Below are 21,991 nucleotides of genomic sequence, written 5' to 3'. Positions count from 1 at the left end.
AGAGAAGTTTATCTCGATCTAATTCGCTAGTCTTAGATATGTCGCATAACTACTTCCTGTCTTCACCTGCCCCTTGAACGGTCTAGATACTTGGAAAAGTTTAATCCTGTTGGCTTGCCTATACAGTGCCCTCAGAAAGTATTTAGACCCCTTGGACTTTTTCCACATTTTGTTACGTTACAGCCTTATTCTAAAATGGATTAAATAAAAAAAAATGCCTCAAGCGAAAATAGGTTTTTATACATTTGTGCAAAAAACAAAAATACCACATTTACATAAGTATTCAGACCCTTGCTATGAGACACGAAATTGAGCTCAGGTGCATCCTGTTTGCATTGATCATCCTTGAGATGTTTCTACAACTTGATTGGAATCCACCTGTTGTAAATTCAATTGATTGGACATGATTTGGAAAGGCACACAACTGTCTATATAAGGTACCACAGTTGACAGTGCATTTCAGAGCAAAAACCAAGCCATGAGGTCAAAGGAATTGTTCGTAGAGCTCCAAGACACAGTGGCCTCCATCATTCTTAAATGGAAGAAGTTTGGAACCCCCAAGACTCTTCCTAGAGCTGGCCGCTTGGCCAAACTGAGCAATCAGGGGAGAAGGGTCTTGGTCAGGGAGGTGACCAAGAACCCGGTGTTTACTCTGACAGCTCTAGAGATGGGAGAACCTTCCAGAAGGACAACCATCTCTGCAGCACTCCACCAATCAGGCCTTTATAGTAAAGTAAAGCCACTCCTCAGGAAAAGGCACATGACAGCCAACTTGGAGTTTGCCAAAAGCAGCTAAAGACTCTCAGACCATGAGAAACAAAACATTATCTTGTCTGATGAAACCAAGATTGAACTCTTTGGCCTGAATACCAGGTGTCATGTCTGGAGAAAACCTGGCACCATCCCTACTGTGAAGCACGGTGATGGCAGCATCATGCTGTGGGGATGTTTTTCAGTGGCAGGGACTGGGAGACTAGTCAGGATCGAGGCAAAGATGAATGGAGCAAAGTACAGTGAGATCCTTGATGAAAACTTGTTCCAGAGTGCTCAGGTCCTCAGACTGTGGCAAAGGTTCACCTTCCAACAGGACAACGACCCTAAGCACACAGCCAAGACAACACAGGAGTGTCTTTGGGACAAGTCTCCAAATGTCCTTCAGTGGCCCAGCCAGAGTCCGGACTTGAACCCAATCGAACATCTCTGGAGAAACCTGAAAATAACTGTGCAGCAACACTCCCCATCCAACCTGACAGAGCTTGAGAGGATTTGCTGAGAAGAATGGGAAAAACTCCCCAAATACACGTGTGCCAAGCTTATAGTGTAGTGTCACACCCAAGAAGACTTGAGGCTGTAATCGCTGTCAAAGGTGCTTCAACAAAGTACTGAGTAAAGGGTCTGAATACTTATGTAAATGTGGTTATATTATTATTATTTTTTTAACAAAACAATTTAATACATTTTAGAATAAGGCTGTGACTTAACAAAATGTGAAAAAGTCAAGGGGTCTGAATACTTTCCAAAGCCACTGTATGTGCTTTCAACTTGCTGTAGACCAGCTGGGGAGATAGCCCTACCAAATGGCCCAAAGTAGCCTATGGCGATATTTCCACCTACTTGGTTTACACAGACAATACACATAAGCTAGTTAGATACAAACAAGTGTTAGCTAGCAATTTACCGGTGTTGAAGTGCTTCGAACACACATAGATGTATCAAGTAACCGGAGCCCACAGCTTTCCATCATTATCGCGGCGTATAGTCTGAAATCATGAGGTTCGTTTAGCTTGGTCCTTAGGCAGTTGATGAAACTTAATTTGGTGGTCTTTTCTCCTACTATTGTTCAAACAAACAAAACGGTATGCAACAGATGAATAATGATAAGTGAGAAAGTTACAGATGCACAAATATCATACCCCCAAGACATGCTAACCTCTCATCATTACAATAACAGGGAGGGGGGGGGGGGGTGTATGCTATTTATGCCTCTGTAACTTTCTGACTCATCATTATTCCCAGTCGTTATCCGTAGTCATGGTAGCGTCCACATTAATCTAGTCACCCAAAGTCAGTAAACTACTTGCTAGATATCAATAAAATCTGGAGTGAAATACTCCTTCCATGGAGGTTTTCGTATTGATATAGAACAAGACAAAAACAGCAATGCTTCTCCAATGGGACCTTAAACATGCTTTAAGGCACCTGTATTTATTTGTTTATACCATAAAGAGCTTTCTGAAAAATTGCTGGAAAAAACCCGAAGTAATTGCAAAAGAGGACCAGAACCTATGATATGAATAATCAAGGACTTGGGACTATAAGGTTATATCCAGTGGCATCATTAGACCTGGGCTTCAGAGGTTTTTGATCCAGCCACGAACCTTTCAGAGGTAAAAAGGTCTGATATGAGTTTCCGAACATCACTTGCTCTATATGCAGTATTAAAAAACATGTTTGACTGACAAATTATAGAACAGAGCAAATATGGATATTCAGAACTTCTTCCGAAAGAGTGGCAAAAAAAGCTAGCAGGTTGAGCAAGTTGAGGCAGCAATGAATGAGGTGGAGGGCAGAAACGCCAGAAAGAGTTCGCCACAGGGCTATAGCTAACGAGCTAGTCTCTCCCAACATAAAGGTTGGCTAATGCTAATAAGCTAGCGCTCAGCATCCTTAAGCTATTGGGTGTCATGAGCGAGCAAAGAATGTTGTCATGATATTAAGACGAAGTGTTTATTTCCAGCAAGTGTATTTGATAGGTTTCGTGTCTAGCTAGCGTGTCGAGCTCAGACCGAAGATAATGTTTTGGGACTTCTGATAGTGTGGACTGAAGCGGAACTTTACGACAACATTATATTTAACCCTGTTTAAAGTGGTAAAACTGACAAAGTTAAATAATCATACAGGCCGTATTCCATTCTACAGGTAAACATGCATAGCTCATGTCTGTTATTTCCATATAGGTTATGTAACTAGCCATTTATTCACTTCGTGAAATGATTTAATTGAGATTTTATTTGTATTACTCTTTTCATTCACTTAGCTAATTACTTTTTCTGTTGTTGCATTGTCTTTAGGTGATCCTGCAAGTATGCATTTCATTGCACTGTGCACTCCATGTATATCATGTGTATGTGACGAATAATCAAACTTGAACTTAGAAGGGAAGGGCAGCCATGAAGAGAGGGGAAAAGATGGCCGGCTTTGTGGTTCGACTGAAGGTGAACAAAACAGTGAAAAATACATAGGCCCTTAAGATTACATAACCTTTGAGGATAACTTAACATCTCAAATGACCTGGTAGAAGTGACCAAATGAAATGAATCATAGAGGTCTTATAACTTATTCCATTGTACAGGTATATTTTTTTGTGCTCATGTCTCTTTATATTCATATAGTCTAGGGGCTATGTAGCTTCTTATCTATCATGTTTGGAGTTGTGTTGCACTGTTACGTAGACACTTGACATTTTTTCCTTACAGATTAGTTGCCCTGGTCGTGTCAGTATACGGTAACTGAAAAACCTGAAACCAACTATAAATTGTAGAAATTCATATACAAATATTAAAAGCATTTAATGAGAAAACTAAGAGGTGTGCAACATGAAAATATTGTCCAATTTACATTGTGTAATTTATTGACGGTCCCTAACTAGCCCCAGAGATAGGCTATCCAAAGTCAGGTCGCACAACAGCCAGCTGAAGCTAATTGGTGAAAAAGTTTTGCTAACTCCTCCCACCTGCGAACACACACACCCACATCAAATCACAACCCCGAAACCAGCTCGCGTTTAATTTCAGCCATGGCCGCTAGCCTTTGTTAATGAACCAAATCTGAAACGAGGCCAAATCAAGACGTGTAGTCGCCCTTTAAAACTAACTAATGACATGTTGCACCCCTACCTTGCTAGCTTTCAGATGAACAAAGGAGGACAGATGAGAACAGCAGTCCAGTGGAACATTTACAACAGCAGCAGCCAGGGGCAAATGGTAGGGAAAAGGATGATTTAGGTGACCCAGACACAGGCCCAAAACAAGTTCAGCTACCCCAGTATCCCCTTGACCGTTTTGGATTGAAAAACTAGCGGCACACTAGACACGACACAGAAACAGCAAAAGAAGAGGAAATGATGGAGGGGGAAACCAGACAAGACACATAGACAGCAATAGAAGAATAGGATATGATGGAGAGACACCAGAAGAACAGAACAGGCCATAACAGAAGAGGATAGACATAGGAGACAGGAACAAACAAGACACGGAGACAGCAACAGAAGAGGGCACATGGAAAGAGAATATAGGTGGATTGAGCACACAGTCACACTTCATGCTTCTCTATAGGTTTTAATTCAGTTTTATTTGCACAAAATATAAGAGCTAAAATACAGACAGTGAAAAAGTAAAACATGGTTTACAAATTTGCAGGTGAGGTGAAAAAGCCTGTGAAATTACTATTAAAAACAGTTTTTTACTTTTATCCCCCATGCTGGCTTTGGGCTAAGCCCCCAATGTCTTCTATCTGCAAATGTATGGTTTTGAGAGAGTATTTTGCAAGTCTCAGATCTCAGAATTGCTTTGTGATGTCTTCCGCTTTCATGACTCAAAAAGTACATAAAAAATATTTGATTGACAACCCAGCATTTTGATTGACAACCCAGCATTGTGTGATTGGATTGCAGATAGAACATTGTAGCACCAAGTTCAAAGGCTTCTCCACATTTTTTCTCATCGTGAATAGATTTCTTTCACACATCTGACTTATCTCACACGTGAAGGACCTCCTAAAGAACAACTCTCTGTGAATAACACTGTTTTTGGGTAAGGGATTTTTTCTTAACATTAACAATCCCAATTCCGTTGAAGTTTTAACGTTCACACCTCTAATTCTAAAGCATGCTTAACACTGGTGGCTGTGTGGTGGGATACATCTCATCCATGTGTGCTCGCTCCAGGCTTTGAATCTGGGGGGAGTGGGCGTAGGTGCATCAGGTATTTATGAGTGTGTGTGTGTGCATGTGTGCATGACAGAGATAAGGGGGGGGGGGGGGGGGGTGCAGAGTTTGGAGGTTTTGTTTATGTGTGAGTGGACAAGCAGCACCACTCATACCGTCTTTCAGACTGTTTCCCCTTCAGTGCTCCAATCTCATAGTTCATCAACTGAGGGCTACTTTTACTTTCAGGATGTTGACATTTATGATTGCTGAGTGTACATGCTACCGCATGTATACATCATACCTGCCACGAAACAATCTTATGATGAAGCTGCACGGAACCAATACAGTTTATTGCTTCTTATTGTGTAATTACATGATTTCTTTATTTGGCATATAGCCTCCGTGCATAGGGCATTCTGTGGGGTTATGGAGCACCGTTAATAGGTTTTGAGTCATAAACACCTATGCAGGGGCATTTGTAATGATCGCGAGCAGAGATAGAGGCCCAGCACTTTTTAATTACCGGCTATAAATCAATTTTCATTTCATACATGTTTTTCAGTAATAGGCCAATGAAATAGGCCAATTTAATCAATACTCCATGAAACCATGCAGGTATAAGTGACATAAGTGAGAACTAAGTTGGGGTCTCAACTTACTGTTGAGAGTTAGAATAGTAGAATACAAGTAGAAGGTGCAAGTTTGAATTTTGTTTTTGCATCAGCTATTTTTCTCTTATGTCAGTCATTGACAGTCATTCAATTAGCCATGTCAGGTAACAATTTTTAGATTGGAAAATAGACTAGCCAGCTATCTAAACTTGTAGTAATACCGACCGGTCACACAGTGCGTGTGCCCAGGGGCCCTGACCTCCAGGGGGCCCCCCATTGATTTTGTTAGTCACTCTCACTCAGAAATCATGGCATAAGTCATGGAAAAATGGGTAGAATTGCTGGAAATTGACTTTAGAACGTCAATTTTTCTCTCCTACGTCAAGAGGGGGGGGTGGGGCATTAAAATGTTTTGCCCGTGCGGTGGGGGAGTAGAACCAGCCCTGACTAACCATGGCATTTTCCAACAAATTTCTAAACATAATTTATCCTCAAGTCTGTGTGAAACTAATCACCATAGAGAACAACCCCCCCATCTTTCTGTGCATGCTGTATCTAAGCAGCCTGCTCCCACTCTGTTTTTTTTTGTCATCTCATTAAAAAACGACATCTGTCAAAAGCCCCGGTACACAAATTTAATAAACCATCGACACCGCCATGACTCATTCGTACACTTTGGGCCCTCCCCAGCCATCCCAGCCCGGCTAGTGCACAGCAGCACAGATTGTAATTTACAACCTTTCTCCCAGGCAGACAGAGCCAGAACATCTCAGGGGAGATGGGTTCAAAAGGTTCTGCGTGGAGGCCCATCAATAGCCAGCCTGGCAGGGGAGGGAAGAGTTTTCCATTAGAACTAATAGCAGTCAGGCTGGGCACTTACTGCCCATTCTAGCTACAGTAGCTGATGGCAGACTTGGGGCTTAACCACAGGCTTTCTCAGAGACTTCGCTGGTTAATTTGCCGGAATGAGTCTGGGCGTTCACAGCCGGGAAGGGAAGTGTGCAATAATGACGAGAGCGTGGCGCCGCGTGGGTGTTGTTAGCCGCCCCGGGACTCACGGTGGAAACAGGGCCATATTTTGACTAGGTTTATTATATGTCTCCTCCCAGGGCCTCTGTGTGTGGCTGATGAGGCCCAGTGGCTTAGGTTACTAGAGAGGTCCTGACCTTATTACAATCATGTTGAGACCAGTGGTGGAAAAGGTACCCAATTGTCATACTTGAGTAAGAATAAAGATACCTTAATAGAAAATGAAAGTCACCCAGTAAAATACTACTTGAGTAAAAGTCTGAAAGTATTTGGTTTTAAAAGTACATGTAATTGCTCAATTATAGTTAAGTATCAAAAGTAAAACTATAAACCATTTCAAATTCCTTATATGAAGCAAACCAGACGACACAATTGTATTGTTTTTAAAATTCACAGATAGCCAGGGGCGCGCTCCAACAATCAGACATAATTTACAAACGAAGTGTGTGTGTTTAGTGAGTCCGCCAGATCAGAGGCAGTAGGGATGACCAGGGATACTCTCTTTATAAGTGAGTGAATGGAATATTTTCCTGTCCTGCTAAGCATTCAGCATTTTACAAGTACTTTTGGGTGTCAGGGAAAATGTGTGGAGTAAAAAGGACATTTTCTTTAGGAATGTAGTAAAGTAGAAGTAAAAGTTGTCAATAATATAAATAGTAAAGTACAGATACCTCAAAAATGACATAAGGAGTACTTTAAAGTTGGGGCTATCCGTCTTCTCTTTACACACAAGTGTGACAGAGGTCTGCCTCTGTCATGGGGGTTCAACATAAGGAACTAAAGTCTAATTTAATCATCAACAAATTAAGAGACCTGTCAGGGTCAACACTGCAGAGAGCTACATCTAAATAACGGGCAACCTTAGTCCTACCTGAAGTGCAAGTCCAAGGAAATGTGTAATCCAATGGAAAATAAAGTCAATAAATTAATGAATAATAATCAGGGTTGGGGAGTAACGGATTACATGTAAGGGATTAACAAAGTAAAATGGTAACTGTAATCCGTTATGTTACCAGCAAAAATATTGTAATCGGATTACAGATACATTTGAAAAACTAGATTACTTGAAATTCAGAAAGGAGGTTTGCTAAATAGGTGTCCCGCACGGTGTCCCCGGTGCGTGTGCATAGCCCAGTACGGTACATTCCAGCTCCTTATATCGGCCGGGCTAGAGTGGGCATTGAGGCAGGTGCCATGAAGCCGGCTCTACGCATCTGGTCTCCAGTGCGTCTCCTCGGGCCGGCGTACATGGCACCAGCCTTACGCATGGTGTCCCCGGTTCACCAGCACAGCCCAGTGCGGGCTATTCCACCTCGCCGCACCTGGCTACATGGCATTCAACCAGGTAAGGTTGGGCTGGCTCGGTGCTCAAGAGCTCCAGTGCGCCTGCACAGTCCGGTCTATCCGGTGCCACCTCCACGCACCAGCCCTCCGGTGGCAGCCCACCGCACCAGGCTGTCTCTCCGTCTCCTCCCTACAGGTGCTCCCGCCTGTCCAGTGCCGCCAGAGCCTTCCTCCTGCCCAGCGCCGCCAGAGCCTTCCTCCTGCCCAGCGCCGCCAGATTCTCCCGTCTGTCCTGAGCCGCCAGATTCTCTTGTCTGTCCTGAGCCGCCAGAGTCTCCCGTCTGTCCTGAGCCGCCAGAGTCTCCCGTCTGTCCAGAGCCACCGGTCTGTCCTGAGCCGCCAGAGCCGCCAGTCTGTCCTGAGCCGCCAGAGCCGCCAGTCTGTCCTGAGCCGCCAGTCAGCCGGGAGCTGCCAGAGCCGTCAGCCAGCCAGGAGCCGCCAGAGCCATCAGCCAGCCAGGAGCCGCCAGAGCTGTCAGTCAGCAAGGCGATGCCAGAATCGCCCTTCACTCCGGAGCTGCCGGAGTCTCCCGCCTGTCCGGCGCTGACGGAATCTCCCGTCCATTCCCAGTCGGAGGTCGGCGGCAAGGGTCGCCGCTCTTAAGAGGCCACGGGGGCGGTTGAGGAGGCAGACAAAAACTATGGTGAAGTGGGGTCCACGTCCCGCACCAGAGCCGCCACTGCGGACAGACCCCACGCAGACTCTCCCCTATAGGTTCAGGTTTTGCGGCCGGAGTCCGCACCTTTATGGGGGGGGGGTTACTGTCACGTTCTGACCATAGTTCTGTTATTTTAATTATTTGTTTTAGTATGGTCAGGGCGTGAGTTGGGGTGGGCAGTCGAAGAGGAAATCCGTTACAGCAGGGGTGTAGTCTACAGCGATACGGATGCCACTTATTATTGATATCTACATAGCGCATTGATGTGAATCACACTGCTGCTCTCTCATTTAGCTATTTGCGCCTTATGGATTGTGGTTGTTGTGGACGGCTGTTCACAAATCTAAATGTGTATTTCAACCCAATAATGGTTGCATTTAAGAAGTTTAAGCTGCCTATCAATCATGGTTTTTGAAACCAGTGGACAACCAGTGAAAAATGTGCCCTTGCAACTGCTGCTAATAAGTCTAATGCCTTTTAAGGGGAAAGTAATCAAAAATTAACTGAATGTAATCAGATTAAGTTACTGAGTTTAGGTAATCCAAAAATTACATTACTGATTATAATTTTGGACAGATAACTAGTAACAGTAACAGATTACATTTAGAAAGTAACCTACTCAACCCTGTTAATAATCCAACAAAAATATTAAAGGTCCAATGGAAACAAATCAAATTTTATTTGTCATACACATGGTTAGCAGATGTTAATGCGAGTGTAGCGATATGCTTGTGCTTCTAGTTCCGACCATGCAGTAATATCTAACAAGTTATCTAACAATTTCACAACTACATTATACACACACAAGTGTAAAGGAATGAATAAGAATATGTACATACAAATATATGGATGAGCGATGGCCGAACGGCAAGATGCAGTAGATGGTATAGAGTACAGTATATACATATGAGATGAGTATTGTAGGGTATGTAAACATTATATAAAGTGGCATTGTTTAAAGTGGCTAGTGATACATTTATTACATACAATTTTTAATTATTAAAGTGGCTAGCACTCAATGTTAGTGATGGCTGTTTAACAGTCTGATGGCCTTGAGATAGAAGCTGTTTCAGTCTCTCAGTCCCTGCTTTGATGCACCTGTACTGACCTCGCCTTCTGGATGATAGCGGGGTGAACAGGCAGTGGCTCAGGTGGTTGTTGTCCTTGATGATCTTTTTGGCCTTCCTGTGACATCAGGTGGTGTAGGTGTCCTGGAGGCAGGTAGTTTGCCCCCAGTGTTTTTGGTGACAAGACAAATTTCTTCAGCCTCCTGAGGTTGAAGAGGCACTGCTGCGCCTTCTTCACCACGCTGTCTGTGTGGGTGGACCATTTCAGTTTGTCCGTGATGTGTACGCCGAGGAACCTAAAAAACGTTCCACCTTCTCCACTACTGTCCCGTCGATGTGGATAGGGGTCTGCTCCCTCTGCTGTTTCCTGAAGTCCACGATCATCTCCTTTGTTTTGTTGACATGAATGTGAGGTTATTTTCCTGACACCACACTCCGAGGGCCCTCACCTCCTCCCTGTAGGCTCGTTGTTGTTGGTAATCAAGCCTACCGCTGTAGTGTCGTCTGCAAACTTGATGATTGAGTTGGAGGTGTGCATGGCCACGCAGTCATGGGTGAACAGGGAGTGCAGGAGAGGGCTGAGAATGCACCCTTGTGGGGCCCCAGTGTTGAGGATCAGCGGGGTGGAGATGTTGTTTCCTATCCTCACCACTTGGGGGCGGCCTGTCAGGAATCCAGGACCCAGTTGCACTAAGCGGGGTCGAGACCCAGGATCTCGAGCTTAATGACGAGTTTGGAGGGTACTATGGTGTTAAATGCTGAGCTGTAGTCGATGAACGGCATTCTTACATAGGTATTCCTCTTGGCCAGATGGGTTAGGGCAGTATGATTGCGTCGTCTGTGGACCTATCGGGGCGGTAAGCAAATTGGAGTGGGTCTAGGATGTCAGGTAGGGTGGAGGTGATATGGTCCTTGACTAGTCTCTCAAAGCACTTCATGATGACGGAAATGAGTGCTACAGCTCGATAGTCATTTAGCTCAGTTATCTTAGCTTTCTTGGGAACAGGAACAATGGTCGCCCTCTTGAAGCATGTGGGAACAGCAGACTGGGATAAGGATTGATTGAATATGTTCGTAAACACACTAGCCAGCTGGTCTGCGCAGGGGGACCGGCAGCCTTGCGAGGGTTAACACGTATAAATGTTTTACTCACGTTGGCTGAAGTGAAGGAGAGCCCACAGGTTTTGGTAGCAGGCCGTGTCGGTGGCACTGTATTGTCCTCAAAGCGAGCAAAGAAGTTGTTTAGTTTGTCTGGGAGCAAGACATCGTGGTCCGCGACGGGGCTGGTTTTCCTTTTGTAGTCCGTGATTCACTGTAGACCCTGCCACATACATCTCGTGTCTGAGCTGTTGAATTGGCTCTATGAACAGGAGTATGAGATAAAACAATGCTAGGCTCTCTCCAAACAATGAGGGAGTTTGATTAAGATTACCGGGCTATGGCGTGAATGGGCAAAAGCGATGAGGGAGGAGCACCCTTCTCAAATCATACAGTAATCTGCGCCGCTTGGTCACATTGTTTACATAATGTAATGCAACCCATCGCAATTTTTGGAACTTGAGAAATACTGCCTCAAACACCTTACTGATGTGTAAAATTAAACATCCTTGGACAAAATTAATTACAGATTTCTTGTCGTCTTAGATTCATTCTGGGGATTTTGAGGAAGTGAAATAGGCCTTTTTCTACCAGATAAGTTGTTTATTGCCTTAAGTTGCTCTTTTTTTAACCTTTTATTTAACTAGGCAAGTCAGTTAAGAACAAAATCTTATTTACAATGACGGCCTAGGAACGGTGGGTTAACTGCCCTGTTCAGGGGCAGAACGACAGATTTGTACCTTGTCAGCTCTGGGATTCGAGCTTACAACCTTTCAGTTACTAGTCCAATGCTCTAACCACTACCTGCCGCCCCTTCAGTTGCTCTTGAACACATTATTTTCATAGTTCCACCATTTAAGGGCAATGTTTCCTTTTATTTTCACTTGATGCTTTCATGGTAACCTTACAACACTGCAACCGATCCGGTAGTCAGAGTCGGAACTCTCTTGACTCTTGAGGAATAGGATAGTGAGAGCAGTCAGAGAGCCTCTGAGCCACTGCAGCAATGGGCCCCGTCTGTTAAGTCAATTTTAGATCAGGGGCGGCTCATTTAGAGTTTCAATTAATCCTGCCAAGTGAAGCCCTGATTGGGCTATGTCCCTCAGGTCTCACAGTGATAAAAATGGTATCCATGAGTTCACCTGACTCTGGGGAAGTACTGTATATATGCTGTAAAGGGCTTCACTGCCAAAATCCCAAATTATTTTTAGGCTGCTCTGCTGCCTCTGACATTCTCTCTGTTCTTCAAGTGTCAAGGCCTGTACAGATCTGTCATCTAGTCCACACAGTTGTGATCATTGACGTTAACATAAACTGATTTGTTCTTGTGGTAAAAGTGTGCTTAAAATGGACAAAATGCACTTAACTACCACTGACTGCGTATATAAAGGTGACAGAACTCAACATCCAGCTACACAACTGTGGCAGCTTCTGGGTTGGGGTGCCCTTGATTACTAGGGCTATGACAATACATAGGAAGGTATTGTATTATTTATTTACTGACCTTTATTTTACCAGGTAAGATAACTGAGAACATATTCTATTTTACAGCAACGACCTGGGGAAGAGTTACAGGGGCGAGGAATAAGCCAATTGGGAGCTGGGCATGATTAGGTGGCCGTGATGGTAAGAAGTCCAGATTGGGAATTTATCCAGGACATCGGGGTTTACACCCCTACTCTTACGCTAAGTGTCATGGGATCTTTAGTGACCACAGAGAGTCAGGATACCAGTTGTAACATCCCATCCCGAAAGACAAACAAACCTATGCAGGGCAATATCCCCTTCACTGCCCTGGGATTTCCTTAGACCAGAGGGGAGAATGACTACTGGACCTCCAACACCACTTCCAGCAGCATCTGGTCTCCTATCCAGGGACTGACCAGGATCGACCCTGTGTAGCTTCAGAGACAAGCCAGCAGCTGGATGCAGAGTAGTATGCTGCTGGGTAGGGCTATAGCAATAACATTTATAACATCTACAGCAAGGCTGTCCAATCTTATTTTGTAAAGGACCGGTGTGGGGGCAGGCTTTGGCTCCAACCCTAAACACTATTGAATTGTGACTCATTCAGAGATAAATCATGTTGTATCCTTGAGTATTGATCCAGTAGCATATTTCTGTCAGATGATTACTATTGATTTACAATCAGTCCAGGCTTGGCTCGGTCAAACAGTAATCAATGTCCCTGAGCTCTGCTGGCCTGTACTGTGGGGGAGGGTCAGAGATGGTGACCGCTTAGGATCTCACATATTGTAAAGCATGACTGAAAAGGTGGGAAGGACCCCATTTTGAAATACAAAAATATAAAATAAAATGCTAAATGGGAAGAGAGACCATTTTTTTAAATGGTTGTTTTTTCAAAACGTCATTCCAAACTCATTTTGAAACAAGTGCCACACCGGCTTGCATTTGAACTGATCAGGGCCCGGTTTCCCAATAGAGATGAAACTTAGGCTTACAAGTGTTTTAACGATTTAGCTTTCCTATAACAGCAGAAGATGTAGCAAGCGTTTCCCAAAACACCACTCAGAGAGAACGATCGCAAAGTGCATTGTTGGAGCATGTGTCGATATTGACAGGATCGAAAGAAAGGGAGCGCTGCTCTCAGATCAGCTTTCTCCAGTTAAATCGTACCTTTAACATTCAAAATATTTCACAATACTGACGACGGATCAGCTCCTAGAAAGTAATGACCACCTGCGGCTGCAAATATTGAGGCGGCTTATTCTAATACTTATCCAATAAAAATGCACTAAATGATGAACTTAGACATGTTTGACTTTCACAGAATGCATCACATTTATGTTTCAACTGTCAACAAGCTACTGGCACCTATATGCACATATTTTGGGACTGTAATAGAATCCAGTCTTATTGGAATGAGGTTCATTCAGAAGATCTTAGATAATTAATTTGCTCTTTCACCGAACCTACTTTATTTTGACTGTGACATTGTATTTGAGCCTGAATCTGAACGTCTATTTAGCCCCAAAATGAATTTTGCTGTTGAGTTCCACACCAGAAATACCATCTGCGAGGATGTGGCCTCTCTCCAGGCTTCTGCTATTCTTCCCCTAGAAAAACTCACTTTTGACCTGCACCAGAGGACTGAAAAGTTCTGGAAAATATAGTCTCCATTATGTAGAACACCGCCCATAAATGGCCCATATAAATGATACTGCCGTCTTTGAATTTTATGATATTTGTTTTACTGTATTTTTACATAACTCCCTGTACTCTGTCTGTGTGGTGCGCTTCTTTTGTTGTCCGTGTAAACCCTGATCAAAGAAGAAAAAGATACATTTAAATAAAGAGATAATTACAACTACAAAAAAACATAGCCTTAAGATGCTTTTGGGAAACAGGTTTGACAACAATACAGAGCCCAGGTCAGGTTTGACAACAGTACAGGGCCCGGTTTCCCAAAAGCATCTTAAGGCTACATTCATTGTTAGAACCTTCGTAGGAGCATCGTTTAAATCTTAGAGCAGTTTCCCAAAACCATCGTTATTAACGTTGCACTTGAAAATGCTCGTAATCGAACGCCTACCTCAGACCACATATTGAACAGCTAAGTGTGTCGTTAGATGCTTTTTTATGCCCTCCCACGTAACTTCATACACAGAAGGTCTCCGCTAAACATAGAATCACATGGTTTATCAATCTTTCTGTGACGCCGACAACTTCAGAACAAAATATGACAAATACAAAGATGCCAGTGTCTTTGCAAATGATACAAACAAGCGACATATAAAAATATACTTTAAATAAAAACCGAGTTGAATGCAAATATAAACAGTAGGCTATAGGCCTATTTTTATTTATTTATTCCTTCCAATTTCGATCTCATTGCAGCAACTGCCCAAAGGGCTCGGGAGGCGAAGGTCAAGTCGTCCGTCCTCCAAAACATGACCCGCCAAACCGCGCTAATTAACACCCGCCCGCTTAATCCGGAAGCCAGCCGCACCAACATGGAAACACCGTTTGACGACCGAGGTCAGACTGCAGGTGCCCGGGCCCGCCACAAGGAGTCGCTAGAGCGCGATGAGCCAAGTAAAACACCAAGCGTACCGATGCACCAAGTCTGGAACCAACAAGACCCTGAGCACCTTTTATCCCCAAGCCTAAAGACTGCTAAATAGTTAGTTTAAGTGTTAACCAAATAGCTACCCAGACTATCTGCGTAAACCATTTTTTTGTATCAGCTCTTTTCACCCATCACATACACTACTGTTTATTATCTATCCTGTTGTTTAGTCACTTTATTCATATCTACCTCAATTACCTCATACCCCTGCACTTCAGCTTGGTACTGGTACCCCCTGTATCTCGCCAAGTTATTGTTACTCATTGTGTATTTATTCCTTCTGTTCTTATTTCTATATTATTTTTCTCTCTGCATCCTTTTTTACAACAGATGAATCACATCATACCGTATAAGGTCTAGAGTTTTACCAGGTTAGGTTACACGATCAGGAAAAACTACGGGCCCCAGAATAGTTTTTTTCCCCCACCAAGCCACTGGGTTCTGTGGTGCCACTTCTGGGTGAATGGGAGTTTGAATCTGAGCTTCCTCGGCGTCAGAGAGGTCTCTAATGTACAAACACTGGTTCAGGAAAGCGTCAATAAGTCGCTTGAATATTTGCAGCCGTAGGTGGTAATATCTCGATTAGGTGCCGATCCCTCATCGGTATTGTGAAATAATTATAATGTTAAGGAAAGATTTGAATGGATGATGCTGATCTGAGCGCAGCACTCCCTTTCTTTCGATCCTTTCAGTATCGACACATGCTCCCAGCGACGCACTTCATTTGACATTTTTGGTCATTTAACAGGCGTTCTTATTCAGGGCGATTTACAGTCAGTGGATTCAACTAAGGTGGCAACTGTTTTGTTTTTTTGTGTTTTGTGTGACAGTATTTGCATGAGAATGGGGTGGTGCATCGTGACCTGAAACCGGAAAACCTTCTCTACGCTGACCTCTCCTTGGACGCCCGGCTTAAGATAGGTAACCACACGTACCTGTAGACTAAGGCTACAGAACTGACACCTTCCTTGATAAAATGGACAATTTCCTAGCTAAATAGGTGGTGGCACTGACTGGGAGTACCACCGTTTGCAGTTTGGTCAAAATATGAAAATGCCAAATGTTTTATTTATTTAATTATTCTCATATTTAGATGAGAAAATATTACTGGTAGGAGTTCTTGCAGGAATATGGCCTGATCTGGGATCTGGACCTTAATATAATAATATAAACACAGTGTATATGACATTTAGCAGACACTTTTATCCAAAGTGACTTCCGGTAGTGCACGCATACATTGTTTTGTATGGGTGGCCACAGCGGGAATCAAACCCCAAATCCTGACGTTGCAAGCACCATGCTCGACCAACTGAGCCACACAGGACCAGACATTCCTGTGATATGGCATGTGTTACTTTGTTTTATTTTGTAACTCCTGCCCATAATTCACAAGTAGTGGTCTTGTAAAGATCAACTATTCCTCTGTGGCATACAGTACATGAATGATACAGAATAAAAGACGATAAGGCCAATGAGACTAAACCCTTATCTGATCTTCACAGCTGACTTTGGCCTCTCGAAGATAATAGATGAACAAGTGACCATGAAGACGGTGTGTGGCACACCTGGATACTGCGGTGAGTTATGGATTAACAGTTATCCTAATGAGAATACAATTGTAGGATCAGGCTCGTACCAGTCTGTTGTTGTGTACTGTGTCGTGTGCTAGAGATGAGTCACACTACCATACTGGTTATTGTTCGGTGCTTACCATTGAGCCATAACAAAACAAATTGTAAGGTGACACTAATGAAAGGAAATGGAAACTACAGTGTGTGACTTTAAAAAGGGGAAATCCGGGTTTGGCTAGGAAATATTATATATATTGTAGCGACTCTGGTTTCTAAGCACTTTTTTTCTCCAAATTGTATACGTCACATGCGCCGAATACAGCAGGTGAAATGCTTACTTTACGAGCCCTTAACCAAACAATACAGAGTAAAAAAATAAAAAGGAAAAATAGTAACATAAAATAAAAGTAACGAGGCTAGTTACAAGTGGTACCGGTACCGAGTCAATGTGCGGGGGTACGGTTTAGTCAAGATAATTGAGATAATATGTACATGTAGGTAGGGGTTAAGTGACTATGCATAGATAATACACAGAGAGTAGCAGCAACGAATGTGAAAAGGGTGAAGGAATGTGAACGTGTGTGTGTGTGTGTGTGTGTGTGAGTATGGGTGGCATCAATATGCATGTGTGTGTACCACAGCCTGGTATAGAGGTCCTGGATGGCAGGAAGCTCGGCCCCAGTGATGTACTGGTCCGTACCCACTACCTCTCTGTAGCGCCTTGCAGTCGGATGCCGAGCAGTTGCCATACCGAGCGATGATGCAACCAGTTCCATGCTCTCGATGGTGCATAGGTCCCATGCCAAATCTGAAGATCTGAGGTCCCATGCCAAGTCTTTTCAGCCTCCTGAGGGGGAATTGGCATTGTCGGGCCCTCTCCACAACTGTGTTGGTGTGTTTGGACCATGATTGGTCCTTAGTGATGTGGACACCAAGGATCTTGAAGCTCTCAACCCGCTCCACCACAACCCACGTGAATGGGGGCATGCACAGCCCTCCTTTTACTGTAGTCCACGATCAGCTCCGTTGTTTTACTCATGTTGAAGGAGAGGTTGTTGTCCTTGCACCATACTGCCAGGTCTCGGACCTTCTCCTTCATTGTTGTTGGTGATCAGGCCTACCATCGTCGTGTCGTTGGCAAACTTAATGATGGGGTTTAAGTTGTGCGTGGCCACGCAGTCGTGGGTGAACAGGGAGTACAAGAGGGGACAAAGCACACACCCCTTACGGGCCACGTGTTGAGGGTCAGCGTGGCGGATATATCCTCACCACCTGGGGGCGGCCCGTCAGGAAGTATAGGATTCAGTTGCAGAAGGTGTTTAGTCCCAGGGTCCTTAGCTTAGTGATGAGCTTGGAGGCCACTATGGTGTTGAACGCTGAGTTGTAGTCAATGAACAGCATTCTCATGTAGGTGTTCCTTTTGTCCAGGTGGGCTAGGGTAGTGTTGAGTGAAATAGAGATTCCGTCATCTGTGGATATGTTGGGGCGGTATGTGAATTGGAGTGGGACCAGGGATTCTGGTATTATGGTGTTGATATGAGCCATGACCAGCCTTTCAAAGCATTTCATGGCTACAGGTAGTTATTTAGGCAAATTTAGGCATACCTTCGTGGCACAAGTCGATGGCACAGGGCTTCGGACCAGAAAGTTCGCACTACACTCCCTGCCTGTTTCATTACAATATTATATACAGTGCCTTAAAGTATTCACACCCCTTGGCTTTTTCCACATTTTGTTAAAGTTAAAGATTAAAGTTGATTTAATTGTAATTTTTTGTTTATTAAATAAGTATTCAACCCCCTGAGTGAATACATGTTAGAATCACCTGTGGCAGCGATTACAGCTGTGGGTCTTTCTGGGTAAGTCTCTAAAGCCTTGCTCAAACTGCAGGCCTTAATGCTAAAATCAGAAAAGCACCTATTGGTTGATGGGTAAAAAAACACCCAGGTGTGCAAAGCTCTTAGAGACTTAACCAGAAAGACTGTAATCACTGCCTAAGGTCCTTATACAAAGTATTGACTTAGGGGTGAATACTTACGTAAATGAGATATTTCCGTATTTCATTTCCAATACATTTGCAAAAAGTCTAAAAACATGTTTTCACTTGTGTGCAGATAGGTGTGTGAGAAAGAACAATTATTTACTCCATTTTGAATTCAGGTTGTAACAGGACAAAATGTGGAATTCAAGGGGTATGAATATTTCCTGAAAGCACTGGAGATATATTACATACATTGTGGGATCGCTATCAGTCAAATAAATCATCCTCAACCACAAATTAAAACAAACAAATATATATATATAGTGTGTTTAAGTTTTATTTACAGATATACTGTAGTGCATGCTTTAATGGAGATTATAGAGTACAGCATCAACAGAAATAACATTGATAGTACATAGTGTTTGAGAGACTGATATGAGTCAAAAATAAGTGTCCTGTGTGGGAGCTGACAGCTGGCCCTCCATCCCTCACTCTCTCCCCTGCAGCTCCAGAGATCCTCCGAGGCAATGCCTATGGTCCTGAAGTGGACATGTGGTCAGTGGGAGTCATCCTGTACATCTTGTGAGTTAAAAAAACATTTAAAAATCTGTCCCAAGATCTGCATGTACTCAGAGTGGGTAGCTGGCAATTTGAAGTCCTCTCATTACAGTATCGCAGCTAATCTCGCCCTTTCCTCGTGTCATATGGATTTCTGATGTAGTACACCGTTGCAAGTCTATTAGAGCGGGGTCTTATGTCTTTAAAACGTATATGTCTTTAAAACAAGTAGTGAAAGTGGCAAAACAAATAATCAGAGGGAAATGTTGCCTTTCCCCTCAGGCTGTGTGGGTTTGAACCCTTCTTCGATCCGAGGGGAGACCAGTATATGTACAGCCGGATCCTCAACTGCGACTATGAGTTTGTCTCCCCCTGGTGGGATGAGGTCTCCCTCAACGCTAAGGACTTGGTGAGTTTCGATGCGAAGCATTGCACTCCAGAGGCTTTTATTATGAATAACAGTGTGCTGTTTCTGCTTTCTTTTTTTCTTTGTTAATGATTGAATTATGTAAATACTGTAAATGTACAACGTCTGTTCTTTTTATTTGATTGCAGGCCCTTAATACATGTTTTACACAACTGGTTTGACAAATACAATCAATATATTGGTTTGTTAAATTTAGGAAAATGTATGTTACCCTTTATTTTATGCAATTTGTCTCGGGATTCATCAGGGCCAGAGGAAAACCCCATATGGCAGAAAATGCATTACTGCTGAGCATATGTTGCGTTACACCCATTCTCAGGGGTAGGCAACTAGATTCAGCCGAGGGACAATTTTGGTCAGAGCGGATGGTTGGGGGCCGAAACATAATTCTAATATTTTGTACAGTGCAAATTGACAACAACTAAGCCTCAAAAAATATTTTATTTAAAGAATTTCTCACCAAAAAAAACCGACCCCTGCACTATATTCTGTTTAATATTTCACAACTATTTCACTTCGATGAATAAAAAAAAATCATAAACTCCCAATTAAAAATAATCTCCCCTGTTTCTCTGTAAAAAAAAAAAAAAAAACTTGCTCAGGGCCAGATTCAAGCAAATCTGGTTATACTCTATATTAGCATGGTTATGCATATTCATTTTTTGGTTTTGAATTATGTTTAATAACAACCTGTCCCATTGCCTGTCCCCCTTAGGTCAGTAAGCTGATAGTGCAGGACCATCACAAGAGGCTGACGGTGAAGGAGGCCCTGGAGCACCCCTGGGTACTGGGCAAGGCTGCCCGCTTCTCCCACATGGACACCACTCAAAGGAAGCTACAGGAGTTCAACGCCCGGCGCAAACTCAAGGTGAGCAATGGGATTAATTTTGGGTCCCAAATAGGGCAATGTAGAATCAAGTAAACGTGCATTATTTTTTTAAATGGAAGGGAAAGCACTGCTAGAATCATCATTTACAAACCTATGCTAAAAAAATTACAACGCATCAATTAGCTTAAAAGCTAATGTAGATCCCGCTCCAGCTGTTCCATTAATTTGAAGGGAAAAATTAAAAACTAATTGACCATGTCAGACGACAATGGGCAACAACAAACATCGCAGTTTGAATGGTTGGATGTTGCTCTGATTGTCTCTGGAAATGTAAGCTTGTGGTCCTACCACCGTCTTGATTGGGATCTATGCCTCAAGGAATTGTCTTCTCTATTGCCAATATTACATTGCAATAAGATGGCTCGTGGCAGGCTTGGTGACTGACAGTGGTGTGCCATGTTTCTCTGATTGCAGGCTATCATGAAGGCCGTGGTGGCCACCAGCCGCATGCACGAGGGCTCCCGGCGGCGCACGGACAGCTGCGATATTCCCGGATCCGACAAGACCACCTCCAGGCAGGGCAGCATGCAGCAGGACCCTCCCCCGGATCAGGACCCCCAGGAGGGCCAGGCTAACCAGGGCACAGACACCACCCTGACCCAGGATGAGGAGGACCAGTGCCCTCCGCCCCTGCCGCCACGCAATCCCAGGCCCATCCCTCCTCTACTGTCTGGGGCTTCCTCCCCCACCTGTCTGCCCACCAGGCCCCCACTAAGGGGAATTGATGGACAGAGACAGATGTCGGTCATCCCCAAGACGGCGGTGGTACGGCCCAGGGTGCCCAAGAAGAGCTGCTCCTCGATGGATTCCGCCTCCACCAAGCGGGAGACCTCCTCCCCAGTCCAGACCAGTCCCCCAAGCCCCAAGAGCCTTGGCAATGGATTCACCATGGGGGTGGAGTCTGGCAGTAAAACGACCCAGTGTTAGTGAGTGGCAGGTACCAAAGAGAAAGAGGGTGGCGACACTCACCTAGGAGCTCCGACCGTTGTTCTAAGATGGCTGATGGCCGTTGTTGCTGTAGTGTGAGATGGTAGATGACTACACGGAGGAGGAAGGATGGCGGAACGGATGTCTTTGTTCAGATCTCGCCTCATATCCGTTTTGATCCGGGACAAAAGACTAGTGCTATACATAACTTGATATTTATTTTTTTCCCTTGCTGTGCGCAACGAGTTTGGAGACTTGGATGTGCAAATGAGCTTTTGACTTTGGTTTCAACTGTTGCCGACTTGCTGTAAACTTCTCTACTTTAAGGCCTCTCTGAACGGGGAATGCCACTTGAAAAGACAACTTGATTTCATACTTTGTATACTCTACACCTTTCTACTATTCAATGTTGGAATCTACTGACTTCATATGCAAATACGTGGATATATATATATATATATATATATATATATATACTGTACATAACCCTCTCCTTCTTGCATAGCATTCAGGTAGTAAAGATATTGTATTTGTGAGCTTATGAATATATTTACGGTGTATTTTGCATTAATTGTAATGATCCAATGTTTGCACTGTATATTATCAGATTAATCTATATAGATCGCAAAAAAGCATTCACACTGCTAGTCGTTTACTATCTAAGTCAAATTGCACTTTTATTCCTTTGGAAATATATATATGGCTGAACAGTGGAGCTTAATTTGAGGCTGAAACCAATTTTCTCATTCAGTTTACCCAAAAAGGGGTTGTAAAACCTTATTCTGTGGTAGTTATCTGATGAAGGAACATACAT

At 43.6% G+C, this 21,991-nt stretch overlaps 1 protein-coding gene across 1 annotated transcript in view; it reads left to right on the top strand.

The window, feature by feature from the left end:
• The window catches only part of LOC139410096 (calcium/calmodulin-dependent protein kinase type IV-like), a 33,376-nt gene extending 11,760 nt beyond the window's left edge, over positions 1–21,616 (top strand). Inside the window, exons 7-12 of the mRNA XM_071155539.1 lie at positions 15,655–15,745; positions 16,327–16,401; positions 18,883–18,958; positions 19,217–19,343; positions 20,077–20,229; positions 20,665–21,616. Of these exons, the coding sequence (XP_071011640.1) occupies positions 15,655–15,745; positions 16,327–16,401; positions 18,883–18,958; positions 19,217–19,343; positions 20,077–20,229; positions 20,665–21,177 (1,035 nt within the window). The 3' untranslated portion in view covers positions 21,178–21,616. The remainder of the gene's footprint in view (positions 1–15,654; positions 15,746–16,326; positions 16,402–18,882; positions 18,959–19,216; positions 19,344–20,076; positions 20,230–20,664) is intronic.
• Positions 21,617–21,991: the final 375 nt, after the last annotated feature.

Source organism: Oncorhynchus clarkii, chromosome 5, assembly GCF_045791955.1.
Source record: "Oncorhynchus clarkii lewisi isolate Uvic-CL-2024 chromosome 5, UVic_Ocla_1.0, whole genome shotgun sequence".
In the NCBI taxonomy this organism is placed as follows: Eukaryota; Metazoa; Chordata; class Actinopteri; order Salmoniformes; family Salmonidae; genus Oncorhynchus; species Oncorhynchus clarkii.
Note: the sequence above shows the minus strand (reverse complement) of the source record. Positions and strands in the feature narration are given on the sequence as shown.